Consider the following 21,646-nt stretch of genomic DNA (forward strand, 5'->3'; position numbering starts at 1 on the left):
AGATACATATCTACCCGCACTTTCGACTGCAATGCTCTTTGTATGTTGAACAACCTTCTGACATTAATGTTAAAACCCCCATCTGTGACCCAGCCGTCCTTTTTTTAGTTAGAAATTCCTCAAAAGTTCTTTTCTGATAATATTGTCTGTTTTAGAGTAAATTTCTCTCCGTCAACTAGAAATAAATGTTTTCTTCCTATGTTTTCACCGGATTTGTGATTGAAATCTGTGCTAGGAACTGTCGCTGCCGGGTCAGATGGTAAACCAGAACTTTGGCATGGACGCCAGTGAACAATTGGGCTATGATACTGTTCTTAGATGAAAGCAGGTTTTGTGCTGTCAGAAGTAATGGGCCCATAAAACGGGTAAGAAGAATATGTATCTGCTCAATTGTCTGCCTCTGGTCGACGGGATGCTTCCCACATAAGTCATAGTATGGGGTGTATTGGCTACTGTGATGTAGACGAACTATTAACTATAGTGGTCAACAGAAACCTTTACAAAGAGCCATGAATGCATCAAAGTGCTGCACAGGAACTTGAGGAATTATGTCGACATTATTTTTGGGGACCATGATCAACTATTTATGTTTTAGAATGTTTAGCTACTCCACTAACAGCCAATGCAGAATGCCTTTCATCTACGCCACCCTCATTCTTCACGTTATTGTTCTGTTAACACACCCTTTGCCCGTATTGGCAAAATAAGGGCCTTTTTCCAAAGTTAAATCTGAATTATTTAAAAGGAAACACATTGATAAAATGTACACACAAAGGGACGCCTTTGGCATAATTAACTTTCTCTGCCCACTTTAGAGCCACGCACCTTTTACATTAGCTAAATAGAAAATTTTGAAGTAATTAACTCAACTAAGCGGGGAAATTTGACGGCTAAGATTAAGTCAGCATGTTTGTTTTGTTCTTAAACAAAGCAGATAGTTTTTCCAAAATGAAATCTGAATTATTAAATGCGATACAAAGAGATATTCATGCGTAGGACTTTTCTCATTCCATTAAGGATTACATTTCTAAAATTTAATAAATAAACAAATTGATGAAGTGTACACACAAAGGGACGCCTTTTACATTCTATTCTGTACCCGCTTATATGCATTAGCAAGTTTTAACTTATTAACTTTGCCAAGTGAGGTGGGACTGGCAGTTAAGATGAAGTCAGCGATTTTGCTTTGTTTTCAAACAAAGCAGATAGTTTTTCCAAAATGAAATCTGAATTATTAAATACGATACAAAAAAGATACACCAGACAGAGAAATAACTGCTTTGTTCCATGTACAGAATTTGGAAGGAAGCCTAAAGACTCGGTCACGCAATAGGTTCAGAAAACCTCAGCAGTTCAGATGCAAATAGATACGATGCATAAGACTCTTTTCATTCCACTCAGAACAAAAACATGAAGTCACAAATGGAGTCTCGGCTTGGACACATCAATCTGATAATAATACCTGTAAGAACTGATGACGAGTCACAATACATGTAGTTTCGTTTGAAGTTTTAACTTCTATTTTAAAACAGAAATCATTTTATTGCATATCGAAAAATAACCTCCAAGTTCTCATTTAAATAATTCTCTTTATGATGCATAAAGTTAATCTTTTAAATTTTCTTGGTTTTATATCTTCAGAACTGATTTAGATAACATATAGTAGCCATTGAAATTTAATAGGAAATTAAATACGGTGAATGCAAATGGAAACCAGAATAACACGTTTGACTCATTTATATTAGAAATCAAACAAGCACTGCATCATAATTTTTGTAACTAATTCAAGCATGTGTAAATTTTCGTTTTTGAAATAATTAATTTCAGTCCAAAGAAACAAATTGATGAACTGTACACATAAAGGGACACCATTGACATCCTTTTCTGTACCCGCCTATATGCATTAGCAAGCTTTAACTTATTAACTTTGCCAAGCGAGGAGGAAATGGCAGTTAAGATCAAGGCAGCGGCTTTTTCCAAAATTAAATCTGAATTATTAAATACGATACAAATAGATTTTCATACGTAGGACTTTTTTCATTCCACTCAGAACAAAAACATGAAGTCACAAATGGAGTCTCGGCTTGGACACATCAATCTGATAATAATACCTATAAGAACTGATGACAAGTCACAATACATGAAGTTTCGTTTGGAGTTTTAACTTCTATTTAAAAATAGAAATCATTGTATTGCATATCGAAAAATAACCACCATGTTCTTATTTAAATAACTCTCTTTAAGATGCATAAAGTTATTATTTTAAATTGTCATGGTTTTATATCTCCAAAACTGATTTAGATAACATATAGTTTTTCCAAAAATTAAATCTGAATTATTAAATGTGATACAAAGAGATATTCATGCGGAGGACTTTTCTCATTCCACTAAGAATTACATTTCTAAAATTAAATCTGAATCGTTAAAAAAGAAACAAATTGATGAACTGTACAAACAAAGGGACGCCTTTGACATTCTTTTCTGTACCCGCCTATATGCAGCAAGTTTTAACTAATTAATTCAACCAAGCAAGGACATAATGGCAGCTAAGATTTAGTCAGCGATTTTGCTTTGTTCTCAAACAAAGCAGATAGTTTTTCCAAAATGAAATCTGAATTATTAAATACGATACAAAAAAGATACACCAGACAGAGAAATAACTGCTTTGTTCCATGTTCAGAATTTGGAAGGAAGCCTAAAGACTCGGTCACGCAATATGTTCAGAAAACCTCAGCAGTACAGATGGTATGTAAATTTATCCATAATATAATCGAGCAGTTGCTTGTATAGGACACTTTTTTCATTCCACTGAGAACAAAAACATGAAGACGCTTATGGAGTCTCGGCTTGGACACATCAATCTGGTAATAACACCTATAAGAACTGATGACGATCTGCTCACAGTTCATGTAGTTTCGCTAAAAGTTAAATAGAACCATTTTATTGCATATCGAAAATTAATCTCCAAACTCCCATTTAAATAACTCTCTTTATGATACATAAGCTTAATTATCTTAAATTTCAAGATATTGTATCTTCAAAACTGATTAAGATAACATATAGTAGCCATTGAACTTTAATAGGAAATCAGATACGGTGAATGCAAATGGAAACCAGAATTACACCTTGGACCCATAAATATTTGTAAAAAAAGAACCAAACTGCCACCATTTCCCAGCAGCATTACTATTTGTTAATCTTACTGCTACCACATGCCTAAAGGTTGCATACACACACACACACACACACACACACACGTTTTATTTCAATAAAATAAAGATTATTCATTGTTGTGCTGTCAAGTTGTGTAGGACAGTAACACCAAATACTTGGGAATATCTAGAATTCCATAATTTTTGTGAACCATGTCTCTAAATCCCAGGGCCCAGTTTTATAAAGGACGTTTAACACTACCCAGTGTTCAACTCTAGCCAGACCTAAATAGTCTGTTAGTAAACTGACCTTTAAATAACTATTAAATCCAGTTAAACACTGGGCAGTTAACTTTTTGGCTGTTTTCCGTCAGAAGACACAATTTAACCATCTTTTAGTTAATGGGTGTTAGGGGAATTTATCCACTGGTTAGGCTTATCCACTGGTTAACGTCCTTTATAAAACTGGGCCCAGATGTTTAGAAATCAAACAAACAATACGTCATAACTTTTTTTACCTAATTCAAGCATGTGTTAATTTTCGGTTTGGAAATAATAAATTGCCTAAATGCTCTATTAAATACATGAACATATGATGGTGGATGAATAATATGGGGCCTTCAACTACGTAAGGTTTACGAATACAGTGCCTGCTCTGGTTTGTGTATGGGTGACGTCAAACCATGGATTTTGGGCTAATCCAAACAAAATTCTGAATTATTATAAAGGAAACATTTTAATTCCCACCATGAATCAAGTAAGGCTCTATTCCCATAGATTTTAGATCGATCTATCCCCGCGGGGAGTCTCACTAGATTACTTTCAGATAATCCGACTTAAATGTCCGTCCCGCCTACTACAAGCTGTAAGGGGATAATTAACTTTCGTGTCCGCCCGGCTGACAGCTATTTAGCGTGAGTTAGGTCGATCTAAAGTAGGTCGATCTAATCTATGGAAATGGGGTGTAAGGCAGAATGACTTTCATCTCCACCACTATATTTCTTCAAGTAATTATTCTGAAAAACACATCCTTTGCTCTTATAAGCAAATCAATTACCTTTTCCAAAATGAAATCTGAATTATTAAAAAGAAACAAATTGATGAAATGTACACATAAAGGGACGCCGTTGACATCCTTTTCTGTACCCGCCTATATGCATTAGCAAGTTTAAACTTATTAACACAAGTCAGATTGAATAAAATTGATTGTCATTCTTTCTTTGTATTTATTTACTTATTGTTTACTTTTACCATCCGTATTAAGTAGTTTTCTTAACATGTAAAAAAATAACGAACCTTTATTTCCTTTTATTTATTCAAAAATACATTCAAAACTAATGATTAAGTCTCAAGTGATCTATTGTGGACAATAACAACGATCATTCTGAAAGGACTCGGAATTTCAAAGCGGTCCCTCCATTTTAAAACTGGCAGTCCGGGGTCCCTACGTTTCAAAATGCAGTGTCCCCCGGACAGTAGGATTCGGTACTAAGTGTCTTGCGGACTGTCAGTTTTAAAACATAGCGTCTGCCGGACCGTGAAAGGACAGGACTCCCCGTTTCGTTACACCGGACTGTGACGGTAAATACATCTGAAGATAAAGAATTCTATGGCTCTAAATCACTGCTGTTTATATTATTTTTCAATGAAAGGAAAACAAAAGGGAATACATAAAAATTAAAAGTGTCTGTGCTTCAACCCGTTTGTTATAAAATATTGATTTACTCACATCAACCGAATTATATTTGGCGAAAAGCATGCGTACGTAGGTTGTTTATTAACAACAACTTACGCCCTATAAAAGATATCACACTCAAAGCAACTTTACAGTTGTTCTTGACAGAAAGGTTAGAAGCATAGCAGTTTCTGGGAGGACCAAATTGCCACCAATAGCCACATCCAGTAAGTGCTACTGTTTATCTACTTTTTTCATGGGCAGTTAGTCAGAAAGTTTTCATTTATGATAGATCCAGAAATTTGATTTACCTGTTGGCTGTTTTGTCTGAACCAGACCTATCGAAATTAAGATCCAATGAAACTATTTTCACATGGGCAGTTAGGGCACTGAGTTTATTGTTTAGGGTCAGGTTTTTCTCTAGTTTTGTTTTTCAAAAACGACCCTGGCAACCAGAAATTATTGTTATTGCTATTTTTTCTACGAAAGAGTGTCGTTTTTCACATACGATTTTGGCAACCAGAAACTATTGTCATTTTATTTCCAAAAGTTCGGTTGTTGTATTTCAGAAATGATTCTGGAAACTATAAACCAGTAGGCTCTCTACCTGGGCTGCATGTTAGTTATGTGCACTTTTTCTCCAACACGATCCTGGCTCTTTTGAAAATGTAAAAATCACTTCAAACTGCGCGCGTGCAAGAACATTGTACTTGTTCTGCAGAAGCATCTTTTTAGCGCCGATATGCATAACTCTCGCAACCGATCTTCGGTTATCTGTCAGGTAAATGTGCCACGAGGTTAGCAACACGATGTTTTGTCACCTTGATCGGTTTATTAATATAATGTAATGAATTTGAGACGCATATCTGCATGAAAACCCCAGCTTTTAGTTTGTCGAACGCTCCGAAGTTGTCGGAGGTCACAGAATTTATTTAAAAACGGAAAGAGTTGGTTACATTTGGATTAGAAAACCACTCGACAGAACAATTTATAGTAATTTCATCCATAATATAATCGAGCGGTCGCATAAATACGACACGTTCTAACTAAAAACAAAAAGGGGAAGTCACAGTTTGTTTTACGACCAATCATAGATATAGAAAAAGTTATCTTTATTGTATCTAAGGACAAATTCAGCAGGTTTCGTCGTAGACAATTAACGTGACTTGTGGTGGTCCAGGCCACCAGGCCATTTTGAGTGGGCACAGACGGTGACAACAGGCCGTTCCAGAGTTTCAGGTGCTTCTTTTTTCTTCAACGATCCACCTACCATGACTAAAGAACTCTAGGTTGAAAATGGAGCTGATATTATGAAATCCCAGGCACATTCCTTCAGATTCAATGAATAAATGCAATTTTTTGCGTAGGCGGTTCTAGTTATTTTGATATAGGTCTAAAACTTTTTCTAAGAAAATCTATTAAGAGTTTCATGGAATAAAAAGCTGTTGACAAAAGATTTTTTATTGCTATGCAACATGTAGGTATGTCTTGGTTTGTAATATTATTCACGTTCCTGCCGCGCCTCCCCCCCCCCCCCCCCCCCCTTTACCGGCATCCAGAATGTGGTAATAGACCCCCAAATGGAAGAAATAAGTAAATCGATATACAAATGGACACTAAGTTATATATTAAAAAAATAGACAACAATGACCATTTTAAGATTCGATTAATAAACAATGACTAAAACGAGACATTGGTATTAAAATTTGTCATTTGCACGTAGGTTCTGGTAATAACAGTTTGCTCAAATCCTCAGTCCAATTATCACTATATACACTGCTTACTATGGGTTTCCCGCTTAGTGCTTAGATAAATGGTTAACATTCCTGCCTCTGGATATAAAGATTACATAAAAAAGTGGTTTGAACACATGATGGTCTAAGATTTTCCCATGTGCAATTAATGCACTTTACCATGAGGTGGTCGATGAATAATATTGTCGTGTTCAGCTTCTGTGCTCTATCCTTGATGTATATATTATAAATTGTCTGCTCCGACATTAGTTTTATTCTTAATTTTAGAAAGACATTGGACCACATCTTGCTCCCTTGCCTGTTTGCCGTACGCCATGAAGATTTACTCCATTGGTCTTATTTTGACTATCGCCATGGTAGTCAACAGGGTGGTTTCTCAGAGTAAGTTACCAGTTTTTCATAAATTAAAAGTTATTCTTGAAACGCCAAATAAAAAAACGGTATGCTAAAATAAAGAAATACACCTACTGTGTTAATTGCTATATATATATACGCTACGATTGTTCACTCATGTCGACGTGTTCTGAGTTTAGGTTACAGTATTGTGTCTCCTCAAGAGACTATCGCCATGGTGGTTTCTCAGAGAAAGTTACCAGTTTCTCAGAAATTGAAAGTTATTCTTGTAACACCAAACAAGTTAACGGTATGCTAAAATAAAGAAATACTGTGTTAATCGTTATATATACGCTTCGATTGTTTGACGGACGTGGTCAACTCATATCGACGTATTCTGAGTTTTGCTTGTACGTTGTATCTCCACAGATTTTGTAAATTTGGGTTGCTGGGGTGACAAGCCATACCGGGCAGTTCCTAGTTTAGAAGGTCAAGATCCCACCCTTGACGGGCTTTACTGGAAAAGAGAAAACCCAATCGAGAAATGCTACCAAGCTGCAAAGAGACGCGGGTACCAGTATTTTGCCATACAGCACGGTGGATGGTGTGCCTCTTCCTGTGACGCTGGGCAGACATATAAGAAATACGGAGCTTCTACCAGATGTCAGTCAGATGGAGAAGGTGGACCATGGGCTAATCAAGTTTACCAAATACCAGACGGTAGGTGTTTCGGCGCTTTTCTCATAGAATATTTAGAGAAAACTTTTGGATGGATATTGTCAATTGAAGCCAACAGTGTGCATTAATGAAAAGAGTAATAGTATCCAAGTTGATATTTGTATAATTTTTGAAATTGCAAACAGTAATTATACTTCTTATCTGTCGCATTTTTCTAATGTGCAATCGATTGCGTGACATTCTACGTGTTTGCGTTTAACTTCCATGTTTTTTACCATAACTGATGACCAAATTGTCTTTATGCCTTTTCGTGATGAAATGCGCATGTGCGATTTCACTCATAAGGTTGTATAAATGTGTGAGTGTTAAAAGCAATACGGTTTTCGTCCTAACTATGCATGATAGAAACAAGTGCGATACATTTTATCATGTGAATAACATGATATTTAGCCTCCTCAGAGACTATCGCCATGGTGGTTTCTCAGAGTAAGTTATCAGTTTCTCAGAAATTGAAAGTTATTCTTGTAACACCAAACAAGTTAACGGTATGCTAGAATAAAGAAATACTGTGTTAATCGTTATATATATATATATATATATATATATATATATATATATATATATATATATATATATATATACGCTTCGATTGTTTGACGGACGTGGTCAACTCATATCGACGTATTCTGAGTTTGGCTTGTACGTTGTATCTCCACAGATTATGTAAATTTGGGTTGCTGGGGTGACAAGCCAAACCGGGCAGTTCCTACTTTAGAAGGTAAAGATCCCATCCTTGACGGGCCTTACTGGAAAAGAGAAAACCCAATCGAGAAATGCTACCAAGCTGCAAAGAAACGCGGGTACCAGTATTTCGCCATACAGCACGGTGGATGGTGTGCCTCTTCCAGTGACGCTGGGCAGACATATAAGAAATATGGGGCTTCTATCAGATGTCAGTCAGATGGAGAAGGTGGACCATGGGCTAATCAAGTTTACAAGATATCGGACGGTAGGTGTTTCGGCACATTAAGCATAGAGAAAAAATCTTTTGGGTAGATATTGGTGCTGAAAACCAACAGTTCGTACCGATTTAAAGAAACCACATGTCCTTTTTATTATGAAATTGAAAATAGAAAACCCCCATTAAACACGTTTGGAAATAGAATACATGTTCAAGATGCATATTGTGAAGTCAATATTTTGCCACAAAATCCAATCAAATGCCAGCATACAGTTTCAAGTAGTATAACTAAGAGAATTACCAAAAGGCATTGTTTAATTTTACCCCAAAAATGATAATTGAATGGATTTTTCTGGTAGCATTCTATGCTGTATATCAATAGGTCAGGAAAGTAGGTCACGAAAGTAGGTTAAATTTCTGACCAAAAATTTAAAGAAAGAAGCAGTCTTAAGCTCTTTTATGACTAAAACAGTGATTTATTTAATTTATCCCTTCGCATATGAAATTTATTTGAGTCGTATAAGAAACTAGTAGAAGTGGTTTATATATGTTACTGGAAATCCACGCTCCACCGATTCTCGCTTCATATGTACCTTTAAAGGACATCTTTTCATAATCTGTAAAATATGCATGTATATTTACACCAAATAGTGAACTTTTATTCTGCCTACTGTGTTTGTAGCGCATCCCACAAGCAACAAAAAGAAATACTCAGGTAAAATTATATTCATTCAGCTCGAAATACGCATGACATAACAGCTAATAATTTAAATAAATTACGCAAAATAATGTGAAATCCTCTAATAAATCTCCTCTAATAACTCTTAATTGCAATTTCTCCAAGCACAATGTGACAGACAACAGGTAGCTACAGAGGATGTTTAGACTTTTAGGACAGAGGTTTGTTTGCAAATGCTGAAATGAGGGGTAAATTTGCGGAATGGAGAGTAAAAATAATATGCGTTATATTAACAAGAGCTAATTATATTCAGAATAATTCTCAAGACATGGCTCACAGCGTATACCAAGAGGTTCTATTTGGGGACATTTCTATAATTACCCTGCGGCAATTATGAAATACATCAGCATATCATCTACTAGCTAAAGCATGATTTCCAATCACTTTTTGAAAGTCATCAAGGGTTGCAAGGGCGAACGCGTTGTGTGGCCAAAGAATCATGTGAAAGCAGCTCATTTAGGTAGATTTTTTTTTTGTGTGTGTGTGTATGTGTGTGTGTGTGTGTGTGTGGTAGCACTTTCAGTTTCATAAATTGATCGGTATATTTTTCCGGAAATAGCTCAAATTTGACCGCAGGCGACATCTGACCTCATTTGTTTACAGGTTAGTCAATATGCTACAGAAATTACTTATGAACTGTCCTTCAGCTACCTAAGATACATTAATTATTGTTTTATATTATTTTATTTGCATATTATGTTTTTTTTTTTTCTTTTCCCATACCAACATTTAGATGTGTGTGTACATGTTGTTGCAATTTATCAAGTTTTATCATATGTTACACACTCACAAGATCGATTTCTCTTTTTTATTTCAGATAAGCAAGGTTCATAAACCAACAGGAACCATACCTTATAATACCCATATCGGTAAACGGCCAATTTACATACTGACAATCGAGAACGTTGAGGACTACGATTTTTGAATACAATTCATGGGAGGTGAAATTAATGTTAACTGGTGAAGAATATATACCATGTGTTGGTGCTAAATACTTGCATTACTAAAATGTGTATTTCTTGATGATATATCTGATGACGTCTCTTTAAAGTGCTTGATGTTCTTATGAAATATCGCAATTTGGAAACTTGTCAATACCACTTTTATCCCTTATGCATAATTGTTTGTAAAAGAAACTCGAAGAAAGAAAACTTTCAGGTATTGAAATAGGAATGTCAAAATCACAATGTTACTAAAGCACTATTAATACAAATGAAACTGTTATCGTTGGAAATCAAATGTAGTCAAAATAAGGTCAAAGTAACGTTGTTGATGGAACATACTGCCTTCTCCAAGGAACATCTGATATTGATGTTTAGAAGTCATTTTTTTCTGCTTAATTAAGTAACGATTACCCTCTATTTCACTTTTGTTGTTTTTTATGCTTATAGTGTCAATTCAAATTACTTGGACTCTCTGGGTAAAAAGCGGGAATAAATCGGTTATAAAATGAATTTAGTTGTAATTTGTTTTGTGGGGATAAATAAATCAGAGTGCGAACTAAATGTTTTCATAGTGTTCCTCTCGCCCCTAAATTTTATCTCTTTTTTACTGGATGTTGAAAATCGAATCGCTTAATTGGAACTTGTACTTTGATTATTACTTAAATTTACTGAGTTTATGTTAATGTTTTGAGGAAAGAATCGGGGAAATTTGTTTCCAAAATGTAGGTCTTTGTGACGAAACGAACCTGTTTAAGATTCAATCCCTCACAAGTTTATCTCCCTCACAGAGAAGCTATAAAATGTTCACTACAGCATGATGGGAAATCGGTTCCTGATCCCATTTCAATCAATTAATCTATCGGACTCAAAATAAAAAAGGCAAATTCATGTTCTATGGAAATGGGGTGTTAAATACACCTTGCACACGAATCCCTGCATCAAAGAAAGTTTAAAACCTAGAAGAAGAGAGTCGGAATTAATCCCTATTGTTACTGTGAATTCCTATTAATTTCTATTCAGATCTATAGAATTTTTACCGCTGATTCTACTACTACTACTACTACTACTACTGCTACTGCTACTACTACTACTACTACTACTACTGCTACTACTACTACTACTACTACTGCTGCTGCTGCTGCTGCTGCTGCTGCTGCTGCTACTACTACTACTACTACTACTACTACTACTGAGAAGAGAAAAATTTGAATTAATTCCTAATTTATACGAAGTCTTAAAGAAATATCGAAATTTATAAGAAATATAGACAATTTATTGTTAAAAATTGTTGAAAATACTACCAATACCATTATTATACATTCACTAATCTAACTACCACTATACTACTAAAACTAGCAACAAAATCAACAACAAGAAGAACAAGAATAACAATAACAATAAACATAAACATCCCCGGGACAATATTACTGTGGCTTTTTGAAAAATAAAACAAATATTTAGACGAGATGAAAAGACATCTGTAAAATTTTTCATATGGAGGTCTTTCCCCTGTCGAAAGTATCAGAAGGGGTGAATATAAATATCAAGTAATGAATGCGTACTATAAAAGGTCAAAAGTTGATATCCAAACATCAAATTTAGCACTATGGTGCTAGCGCATGCTACTTACGTGTGATGGCACCATGAACTTGCAGGTTAAAATTTATATTCAGATGACCTCAGGTGCTAATCGTCTGCGCATGCGCACCAGCATAGTGTTTATGTCTACTGATAGTATTTGAACCACTACTGCGCCCGATTTTGGGGTAAAAACTGAAAAATCGGTTTCTTAAAAGTTCTCTTTTACCTAAGCACCCATGATCACCGTTTTTCAATGCCGATTTAATGACACCATTTACACTCTAAAACTCTGTTAGCGATTTTTCTTAAAAGTCTTAGTTCTGATTTTATCGTTGATAAAGCAAAATAATACGTTTAATGAAAATCTATAATAAGGGGCTCATAACTCCATAACAAAAACACTTAAACCAAAATATAGGCACTTGATTGTAGCCCATACACTCGTGGTCAACTGTGCCAATTTTAATTGACTTAAAAGTTAATTCGCAGAGAAAGCAATGTGATGTTTACAGTTGGTTCAAAGCAGGTAGCAGTCAAAATTTAACGGCAGTGAACACATAAGTTATATTTGATAATGCCAAATTTATTTAAACATATTGAAAACTAATTCTTTTGCAGCTTAAGGGGTGTCTGTAAAAGGTTCTCAACGCTTTTAAACATGGAGAGCCACGTAATCCTATCACTATCTTTGGACAATTTTAAGGGGTGTAGTAAATTGCACGACCGCCGCTGAAGCGCTGCACCGAGATCCGACCATGGATAACTGTTCTTCATCGGAATGACGTCTGATCGATCTGCCTTCTCCGTGGTTAGGTCAACTAATAATGGCACGGCAATTTCAGCAAATAAACGCGGAATGTCAGGCCCCGTCATCCACTTCAAAACCTCAATAACTCGTGCCCGGTATCTGTTATTTGGAATGAATACAGTGTCTGCGTTATACTTAGATATCAGTCGCTTTCCTGTTTTGGTCCAATTTTTCACGTGAGCCAAGCCTTCCCTCCACGCTTCAGGCATAATATCGATGATTTTCCGCAAAGCGGCGCCACCGTACGTTTGCGGCCACCACATCCACCCGTCTGGCCACGTGATATTTATGTCGTATGTTTCTATGGGACCCAATATCCACATGGCGTCTCGGCGATAGGACAAAAAAGATGAAAGATTAAAGAAGGTATCATCACTGACGAAAAGGAAAGACGTATTTTTGTTTCCAAACCCTTCATAGGTGAGATGTTTTAGAAGACAGCGGTGCAGAAACTTGCCACCTTCTTGTTCCTTGTCCGTGCACGGCAGGAAAGGAACGCTTGTATCCATAAACGGCTGAGTAGCGCCTTCTCCCGTGAATGTTATCTCCTTAAAATGTCTGCTGTACATTTGATACAGTGTTGTAAATGCTTGCTCGCCGGGAATGTGATTGAAATGAACACACAACCTAACGTCGTCCCAAGGTTTGGGTATCGCCAGTCTTTCGGCCCAGCTTGGTACGTGGGCTCGCGGGAAGACATACCCAGCTGTCTTCAGCAACTGTATCCAAGTGTCTAATATTGCCAGATCTTCTTTCAAAATGATCCCTTTGTCGAATAAATACAGATACAGTTCTTTTAGCCTCTTATCTATTGACGTTGAGTTGCTGGACCACGCCAGTAAAAGATTGGTCAGTTTGATCAGTGTTGTGTCCTTAGACTGAGAGTTTTGTCCCGATGTTCGACGGGATGGAGTCGTTCTCTTAGTCCAGGGCGGTGAGACCGTCATGCTACCGTTGATATCCCACAGAAGTCTTTGAGTTATAAAACCACGAATAATATCACATATCGACTTCTCGCATGTGGTGGGTACCAGAAGCCCCCAAAATACATCATACATATGTAGCGTTGAATGCTGGCTATATGGCACAAATGTTCCTTCTTGTATTTCCACAGGGCCCCCAACAGATTTATTGAATTTCAATGGCGACTTGAGAATTCCTTCCGGCACATCGGCATACCCATCTATGAGATAGTGAACAAGTAATACGCTTGAATTCCGCAATGCGTATGGCACCGGAGGAGCATTGCAGGCAGGGCGTCTCGACACCTCTTCTGGAAAACCTCTTGGCCAAACGTCTTTTTTGAAGTAAAAATATGAAAAAGGGTTCCAAAAATTCACTTTACCTGCTGGTATAACAAAAGGGATATCAGCACCTTTGTTATCAAGAGGCGGGCTAGAGGCCAGCCATTCGTGTCCAATTTCTTCATCGTCGTCATAAATCATCCTCGCACCTTTGGCTATAGCTACTAAATAGCCAATTGTTTTTCTACTCACGTGGTACTTGAGAATAGTGGCGTATTTCGCCGCATCTGTTACGTACATTGTACCGTTTTGTTTGTTTGGTACAAATATATGCAAGCGGTACTGATTCCCCTGTGGGAATTTTAATGTATAAGACCGCGTGAAAGTTTCTGACACAAAAATAGCACACCATGGAACCTGTAGTTTATCAAGGACATTTTTTATTCGTTGAGCGGAGGGATATTTCCCGGTATCCGCAACAAGCCATCTTTCACAAGTGAAGACCTTCGGCAATTCCTTGAAGGAGATGTTACTCCATTTTACGACATCGCCTGACTGTTTGATTAACGGCAACACGTGTACCTTGAATGGCGAGCTTTTTTCCGAGTAAATGGCAAGGTAAAGTGAGGCACTAACAAACACCACCAGGCAAACCACCGTCATCTCCCGCAGGCTGCACCTGGAAACAAAGCACGCATGCGTGTGAATTAGGGGTAGAAATAAAGCAAAAGTTTTATAAATGTTATTCACCGATTCTTCAATACATTGTACATGTGTAATCATAGATGCTCATGAAGTAATGGAAATATGTAGAGTCAATTGATAAGAACATCTATACGGAAGGTAATTATTACTGTCATTTCAAAAACAGGGGCTAATATTGAATAAAGTCCCGGAGCATTGTGGGGATGATGTGTTCCGGTGTACAGTATTATAAACCTAGGAACCAAAATATAGCTTAACTAGACAATATGGGAATGTTTACCCGAAGGTATCATGGTTCAAATGCCAATTACCGCTTTCGTATCTTCTTTATCTTCTACCCTAGTATAAACAGGGGCACTTGAAGGGTACCCTCTACCAGGACGACAGACTGATTTTTCACAAGATATTCAGATATTCGATTCTCTAGCTTTTTTAAATCTGCCTACAAAATCTGCCACCCTGGTAGAGGGTATTTAAGGAGACATTTCAACCGATGTGATAGTATTGTCCCAACTTCCTGTGTTATTTACATGTGTAGATAGGGAATGACAGTTACCTGCGAGATAAGATCATTTCTTTGTGTCGGGTATTGATAGGGAGCATCCACACCGAGAAGAGCCGAGGTCTAATAAGGCCGCGACCTAAATATAGCGGACCTGCATTATCCTGTAATGGGCTCACCACCTCTCACGCGGCTCCCCACGCGTCTTCCCTCGACCGGTTAAATTGAGCCGAGATTTAATTACTGTGCCCCTGCAGGGACAACGAGCAGGGAGCCGTGTGAGAGGCGGAGAGACCATTAATGGATTAAGCGGCCTTCCTTTCATGTAGGTCCGCCATATTTTGGTCGCGGCCTTACTAGACCTCGGCTCTTCTCAATGTGAATGCTCCCATATCTCCAACACTACGCCACTACACCTTCACTACTGGAACCTCTTGTACGGAGATTCTGTATAACAAGCAAGAAGACAAATGTGAACATTCCCTCTAACGCATACTAATTACCACTACTGGTTTCTCACACAACTCAAAAATTAAAGTCACTTGCCGAAAATTGATCGAAATTAATCACTCGGTCAGCTGGAAAAGAATTCAAAACTGCATCTTTGCATTTCTGGTAGAAATTTTTGGTAGACCTACATACCGGCCATTCAGTTCGAAATGAAATGAAAAATGAAACGAAGGGGAATGATGGAGCGAAACCCTGTGATATTTCTTCAAGATATAATACTTGTATCTGGTAAGCAATTTAGTCGTTTTAGTGGCAGTGATTTGATATGTCTACTCGCGAAGTACTTACCTTTAAAAACATTTTAGTGAACTTCTACCAAAGAAATCATTTAGATACAGTACGTGAAAATCTCTGCCACCGCTATACACCTCCCCCCCTCCCCCCCACACACACACATACACACACACACACACACACACACACCACCCCTTTGCCACTCATTGTAATATATTTCAAAATATTACTGGTAGAAGTTCTCGGTTTTCAAACTAATACAATTACTTGGAACTCAAATTTAATAAATAGAGAAATCTTGGTCATTTTTCAAAGAAAGGCCGGCAAGCGAAGGGATAACATAGATGTAAGAACTTTGCAACATACTTAAGGCTCACATTGTATTTAGTAGCATTATTATTATTATTATTATGTCACTTCATATGTATACTACTGAGGTAACGTACCAATAACAAAAATGACACGGTGAAACAAAATACCACTATCACGACTACCAGTATAGCCAAACTGCCTCTCACTTAAGTAAAAAGAACCTCATGTAATGTTTGACAAGAGTATGCATGTACACAATATACAGGGTATATGCTGTTCAAACATTAAAAAAACACATCATGTTAAAGACACAAGATTAAAACGCTGGTCAAATATGATAACACCACCACAACGAGCGGAGTGGGACCTACACATATAAATCCTGCCGAGATTTCATTGCAATAAAACAAAATTTAAATAAACTGCAGAACGCAGTCATTCCGGAATGTGAATTCAATATTCTGCATCAACAAAAGCCATTCACTCCTCAACGTGAAACCCGATCACGGACATGACGCCATCAAATATGCCGACAGTGCAGACATTTCAGTTATTACTGGTAGTATAAACTGGATCAGTAGTCCTCAAGAGGGGGGGGGGGTGTTACTATGACCGTGTATGACTTTAGCTACAGATGGAGAGCAACAACTATACACTCAATCTTTACAGCAACAAAATGTTCTCATACATGCACACAATGGTACACACACACCACCCACTCACTACAATAGTATTAACACCCCCCCACCCCCACCCCCACCCGCTCACTACACCCTATTCCAGTTCCAGTATTTCGAAAGTACGTTCACAGACGGTAGAGCGTATAAAGTGGAGATTTGCTATTTCTTGTACAGCAACCGTCACCATGTTTATAGTATTATGCAGTTAAAACGCCCCCACGTTCATGGATTACCTTGTTGGCCGCCATGTCCCCTTAGTCTGCATACCCACTGATTGTCCTACCGTCAGACTGTCCACATATAGAAGGGGGGCTCCACTTCACTCCCCTGTAACATCAACGACTTCATGTGCTGAAAGTAAAACACCAAAATAAGATGGAGGCACGCCCTGCACTGTGTGAGTGTGGGGACATGTAAATATACAGGGTTACCCACATGTTAACCGACCGCCGCTGTCGCACATATAATAGTTGTCCGCCATCGAGTCATGGTCAGTGAAGTAAGCACGGCGTAACTATCTTGATAGTGGTCAAGATATACTGGGATCCATCTTCACTGTAAGCCAGTAAACACAGCATCTTGTAGGTTAACTCCCTTCATATTGTATGCATATACTTACATATATGACAAAGCACAATAAATAGACCCTATTAGGCATCTACAGGTATAGTTATCGATTTTTAGGCATGCTGTTTTCTAAAAGCATTTACCTAAGTGTCTGAGTGTTAAACTCTCTCCCTCTCCTCCAACCTCTCCTTTCTCTCTCTCCGAGTGCTCAGCCCTTCCCGTCTCTCTCTCTCTCTCTCTCTCTCTCTCTCTCTCACTCTCTGTGTGTGTGTGTGTGCGCGCGCGCGCGCGTGTAGACATATGTAGGCTCTATACATATTCTTCTCTCTTTCACACACACACACACACACACACACACACACACACCTTATTAACAGTGAGTCCAGTTCTCTACTACCACTGGAGAATGTGTCTGTCGACTCAAGCTGTGTTGACTCGTGTGTTTTCCATCACCTGCACACCTTGTATATACACCTACATCAAATAGAACAGAGGGGGTCATACCTGAAAAAAAAAACCCGCGTAGACCTAGTGAGACGTCTTTCCACGCGGAGATCAAACCGGATATCAACGTGCCAACCTAAGGTCCCGTGTCCTCACAGCAGCAGTCAATTTCAAACTTCACCCAGTATTAAACACCCAGCTGGTATTGTGTATTGTATTCAACTACTGGTATTGTCCATGCGGAATAAAAGCTTCAATGGTCGCTGGAATAGAATGCCCTCTTATGCAACTGACGTATTCTGTGATAGATACAATGAGAGTCGCCGAGCCGTGCGTGAAATGGTAGGAGTGTATTGTCGAGCCGCAGACGAAACAATGCACGAGTAAATTTCACGTACAGCTTGGCGACGAGTGTTCTATCTGGCTTAAACCACGGCATTTGATTGGCTACTTCGCTGCCCTTGCGATATTTGACTCGTGGAACGCATTCGTACATGTACATGACGTGCTCGTACGACGAATACAGCACGGCCGAGTATTTTGTTCTATGTCACAGCCGTGGTTCGAGATTACATAATAGAAGGGTTGAAGACGATCGGTCTCGCGTTTGTAGTAAGACTCATGCCGTAATTCGATAGATCACGCAAGAAACACCAACGTAATGCATGTTGATATATTTTAACAATGCTAAAATAATTGGTCTCAAAGCACTATAAAATTTTAACATAACTATAAGGTCCTCTTCATATCGTGTGCTATACGTTCATGTTTTCACCATTTTAGGAGATTGACATTTATTTGCCTGAGTTTTTGGTCTTACATGCCAAGCACCTTAAGCGTTATAATCAATGTTCCTTTTTTATTTTCAACGCGTTTGTCATAAATCAAGTTTGTCGACACTAGTTTTGAAAAAAAAAAAAAAAAAAAAAAAAAAAACGATAGTCAAAATCAAAGCCAATATCAAAGTCGTGTGGGCGTATTGCAACATTCCGCAGACACCAAAATTCGCTGCGGATACTTTTCTTTTTATATGCTACTTATGGGCTAACGCTAAATAAATAAAATGGCACTTAAAATGTGATGACTTAAATGTGTTTAAATCCTGTTTCTTGACAGATGTAGGCCTATCATCAATGCAGTAATCACATGTTTGAACCCCAATATATTCCTTAAAGAATGCTGAATTGATACGCAGGTATATCAATGTGACTCTCGTGCTTATCTACGGTGGATTAGAGACCTAGCTAACTGCTGAAAACAGACCCTATGGAAAGGAATCCACGTCTACATATCTAACATTAATATGCTTCAATATGGTAGTGCATGATTAAACAGCTACTTTTTTTAGTTGCAAATGGCGCCATTTGACCTCCCCGTACAAAGGAGACGCCTGGTGGGTGTTACAGTAGAATTTATTCTTACTCCAGCAAACTGGTACCACACTGCCTTTGGGGTATCGGGGTTAGTGGTGGGATATCAATAGGGCCTATATCCCATAATTACACGTATCTTTCTTTTTTCTCTATTTTTCTAAATTTGACATCCGCCCTTGCCTGTTGTTATCTTTAGCACCGCGAAGTTCTAGCCATCTACAGTACTTTCTAAACTGACCGTTTGGTGGGATTCGTTTGATGGGTCTTCCTCATAACCCTCCTCCATACATGTAAAACCATCATCCCTAAACCCCTTATTCATAGCGACCGTTCATAATGAATTTTGTCGACATCGACCCTCATTTTCAATATATAGAAATATAACAGTTAATAGATTTATCCGTTCTCACACAGAAATATCCATTTAATATTTTTTTTTTAAATTTTATTAAAAGTAAGCGAGCGGAATAGGCTACTTGTTTGTCCGTGTGGAACTTGACTTGACTTTACTTTACTTTACTTTACTTTACTTTACTTTACTAAGATGTCTAGCAATTTAAATCACTAAAAATAATAGGCCTATCTAGATTTATCCATTCTCACACAGAACACCGTAAACGGGCTTTAGGGACATAGGCCTAATTTTAAACCTTCGTTACTGTCGCTCGCAGCAACATCTCACTTTCTCCAATCGATCAAGTTTATTTTTACTGAAAGAGAAAATCGGCCGCTTGTCAGGAAGCATATGGGCCTGTCTTACGTCTCATAAAATGTCTGAAATGTTTAGGACCTATTGTAGGCCTAAATTATAAAATAGGCCTAACTCAATTAAAAGCTACTTTCGCAGTGTCGTTTTTTAAATTGAAAAATCTTTACGTCTTTTAGCGATGGCCATTATTTTTAGTTTTATGATGTTTTTTGTAATATTTCAGCCTTTGATAAAATTCTCAAATCAGTTGCATCCAGTTTTAGCGTAAGCATCGTCTCCGACCTCGTACGTATATTATCACTGCCGTATTACGGAACAAAACCGGAAGTTTGCCCTTTTTACCCAGCATGCAGCGTAAGTTGCGTCTGCTAGGCACGCTATCACCTCATACAATTGAAGTGTTAGCCGTTGAAAGTTCGTTGCTCCCAAATTTGATAAAAATATTAATGAACTTACGTTTATTAAGCAGGTTTAAAAGTCGTCTACCGCCCGCTCTCGGCTGCATATGTTACTGATTTCTAACATTTTCATACTGGTTATGGGTATAGATACATCCATCGCCACGTCCCTCTTTCTATATGCCGACTACTGTAAGTATTGTAACTTGTCTCGTCTCTTACATTGTTTGTGTTTCTTGTTCTTGGAGAATTGAAATCATTTTCCAAACATCTACTTTCAGGAAAAACACGCAAAGTTGTAGTATTCCAAGATCTCATAAAAAATAGCTTGAATGTTCGGCAACGCTGTGGGTGTTTTCTGTGCACTGTTAACTGCCGCTAGAGAACGCTACGAGCGCTATTAGGCTGACACAACTTGTGTCCTTAAATAAATTTGTTAACGCTTCATGTTGCCTTTTTATAATCGGACTTTATGAGAAAAATAACCGTTACTGACCTTGTTCATGCACAATGAATTTCAGCATGCTACCGTCAGTGCCGTAAAGGAAGAAGAGAGAAGGAGGAAAACAGATCAAAAGAAGACCAAGAAAGAAAGGAAACGATTAAGGCACCGTAGCAGAGGGAAATGTCATCCTTGAAGAACCTCGGGTAGGAGCGGAGGCCCCCAAGTGAACCCCGTAGGCCAGCCCCGGTCTGGACTATTTGTAATGGTAGGCCCTATACTGTAGAACCACCAAGCTGCAGCACTAGCCTACTAGTAAATCAGGTGTTGGAGGAGGTCTATGAATTTATACGTTGCGTTGTCTGTAACGCGCAAGAACATCTCACTATATCTTTCGCATGCACGGAGCGATATATAAGATGTTTTGAACAATTTTTTCCAAAATAATTTCACACGCTGCTTATATACTTGTTCTTATAGGTCGGGAGAGTGTCTCAAATTTGCACATTTTATCTATTTCACATACGATACCTATACGCGTCTCTTTATACGCTAGTGTGTGGCAGGCTTTACACATTAAAGGGATAATAACACTTCGTTTTGGCCAAAAAATGAATTTTCCTGGAGTAAACAACAATTTTCCCATACTAACCAATGGTTAGTGAATCCATTTTTACATTCAAAGTTAGTCCCTGATTTTTTTCTAAAAAGTTTGGTTTTTTTTTAATCTCTTAAGAGATTATAACTGAGTACAGCCATCAATAGAGGTCAAGTGATCTGAAGACAAGCTCAGATATCAGAATAATAGCTATAACTGCCGTTTTTGTGGTAAAACAGAATATATTATATTTCTATGAGTTGTTCACAATGTTTTTATTGTGAAATATAGATATCATATGAA

The 21,646-nt window shown here is 37.8% G+C and overlaps 2 protein-coding genes across 5 annotated transcripts; one reads left to right on the plus strand and one right to left on the minus strand.

The window, feature by feature from the left end:
* The first annotated feature begins 4,922 nt into the window (after positions 1 to 4,922).
* LOC106156471 (uncharacterized) lies at positions 4,923 to 10,797 on the plus strand. Its single transcript, XM_087014729.1, has 5 exons — positions 4,923 to 5,054; positions 6,849 to 6,962; positions 7,344 to 7,634; positions 8,311 to 8,601; positions 10,110 to 10,797. Exons 2-5 carry the CDS (start codon positions 6,896 to 6,898, stop codon positions 10,124 to 10,126), a joined length of 666 nt encoding a protein of 221 aa, XP_086870855.1. The 5' UTR covers positions 4,923 to 5,054; positions 6,849 to 6,895; the 3' UTR covers positions 10,127 to 10,797.
* Positions 10,798 to 11,487: 690 nt separating this feature from the next.
* Positions 11,488 to 18,202, minus strand: LOC106156468 (uncharacterized). 4 transcript variants are annotated; one of them, XM_087014722.1, is made up of 3 exons: positions 17,884 to 18,202; positions 17,046 to 17,163; positions 11,488 to 14,548 (listed from the first exon to the last, which is right to left on the minus strand). In XM_087014722.1, the coding sequence occupies exons 2-3, from the start codon at positions 17,075 to 17,077 to the stop codon at positions 12,421 to 12,423; spliced, it is 2,160 nt and encodes a 719-aa protein (XP_086870848.1). In that variant the 5' UTR covers positions 17,078 to 17,163; positions 17,884 to 18,202; the 3' UTR covers positions 11,488 to 12,420. The 4 variants fall into 4 exon arrangements, with proteins under 4 accessions (XP_086870848.1, XP_013387182.2, XP_013387185.2 ...); XM_013531728.2 differs by having other exon boundaries at positions 17,746 to 18,202; XM_013531731.2 differs by lacking the exon at positions 17,884 to 18,202 and adding an exon at positions 17,523 to 17,701.
* Positions 18,203 to 21,646: the final 3,444 nt, after the last annotated feature.

This window comes from Lingula anatina, chromosome 6, assembly GCF_051362555.1.
Source record: "Lingula anatina isolate TDL-2025a chromosome 6, LinAna3.0, whole genome shotgun sequence".
Lineage (NCBI taxonomy): Eukaryota > Metazoa > Brachiopoda > Lingulata > Lingulida > Lingulidae > Lingula > Lingula anatina.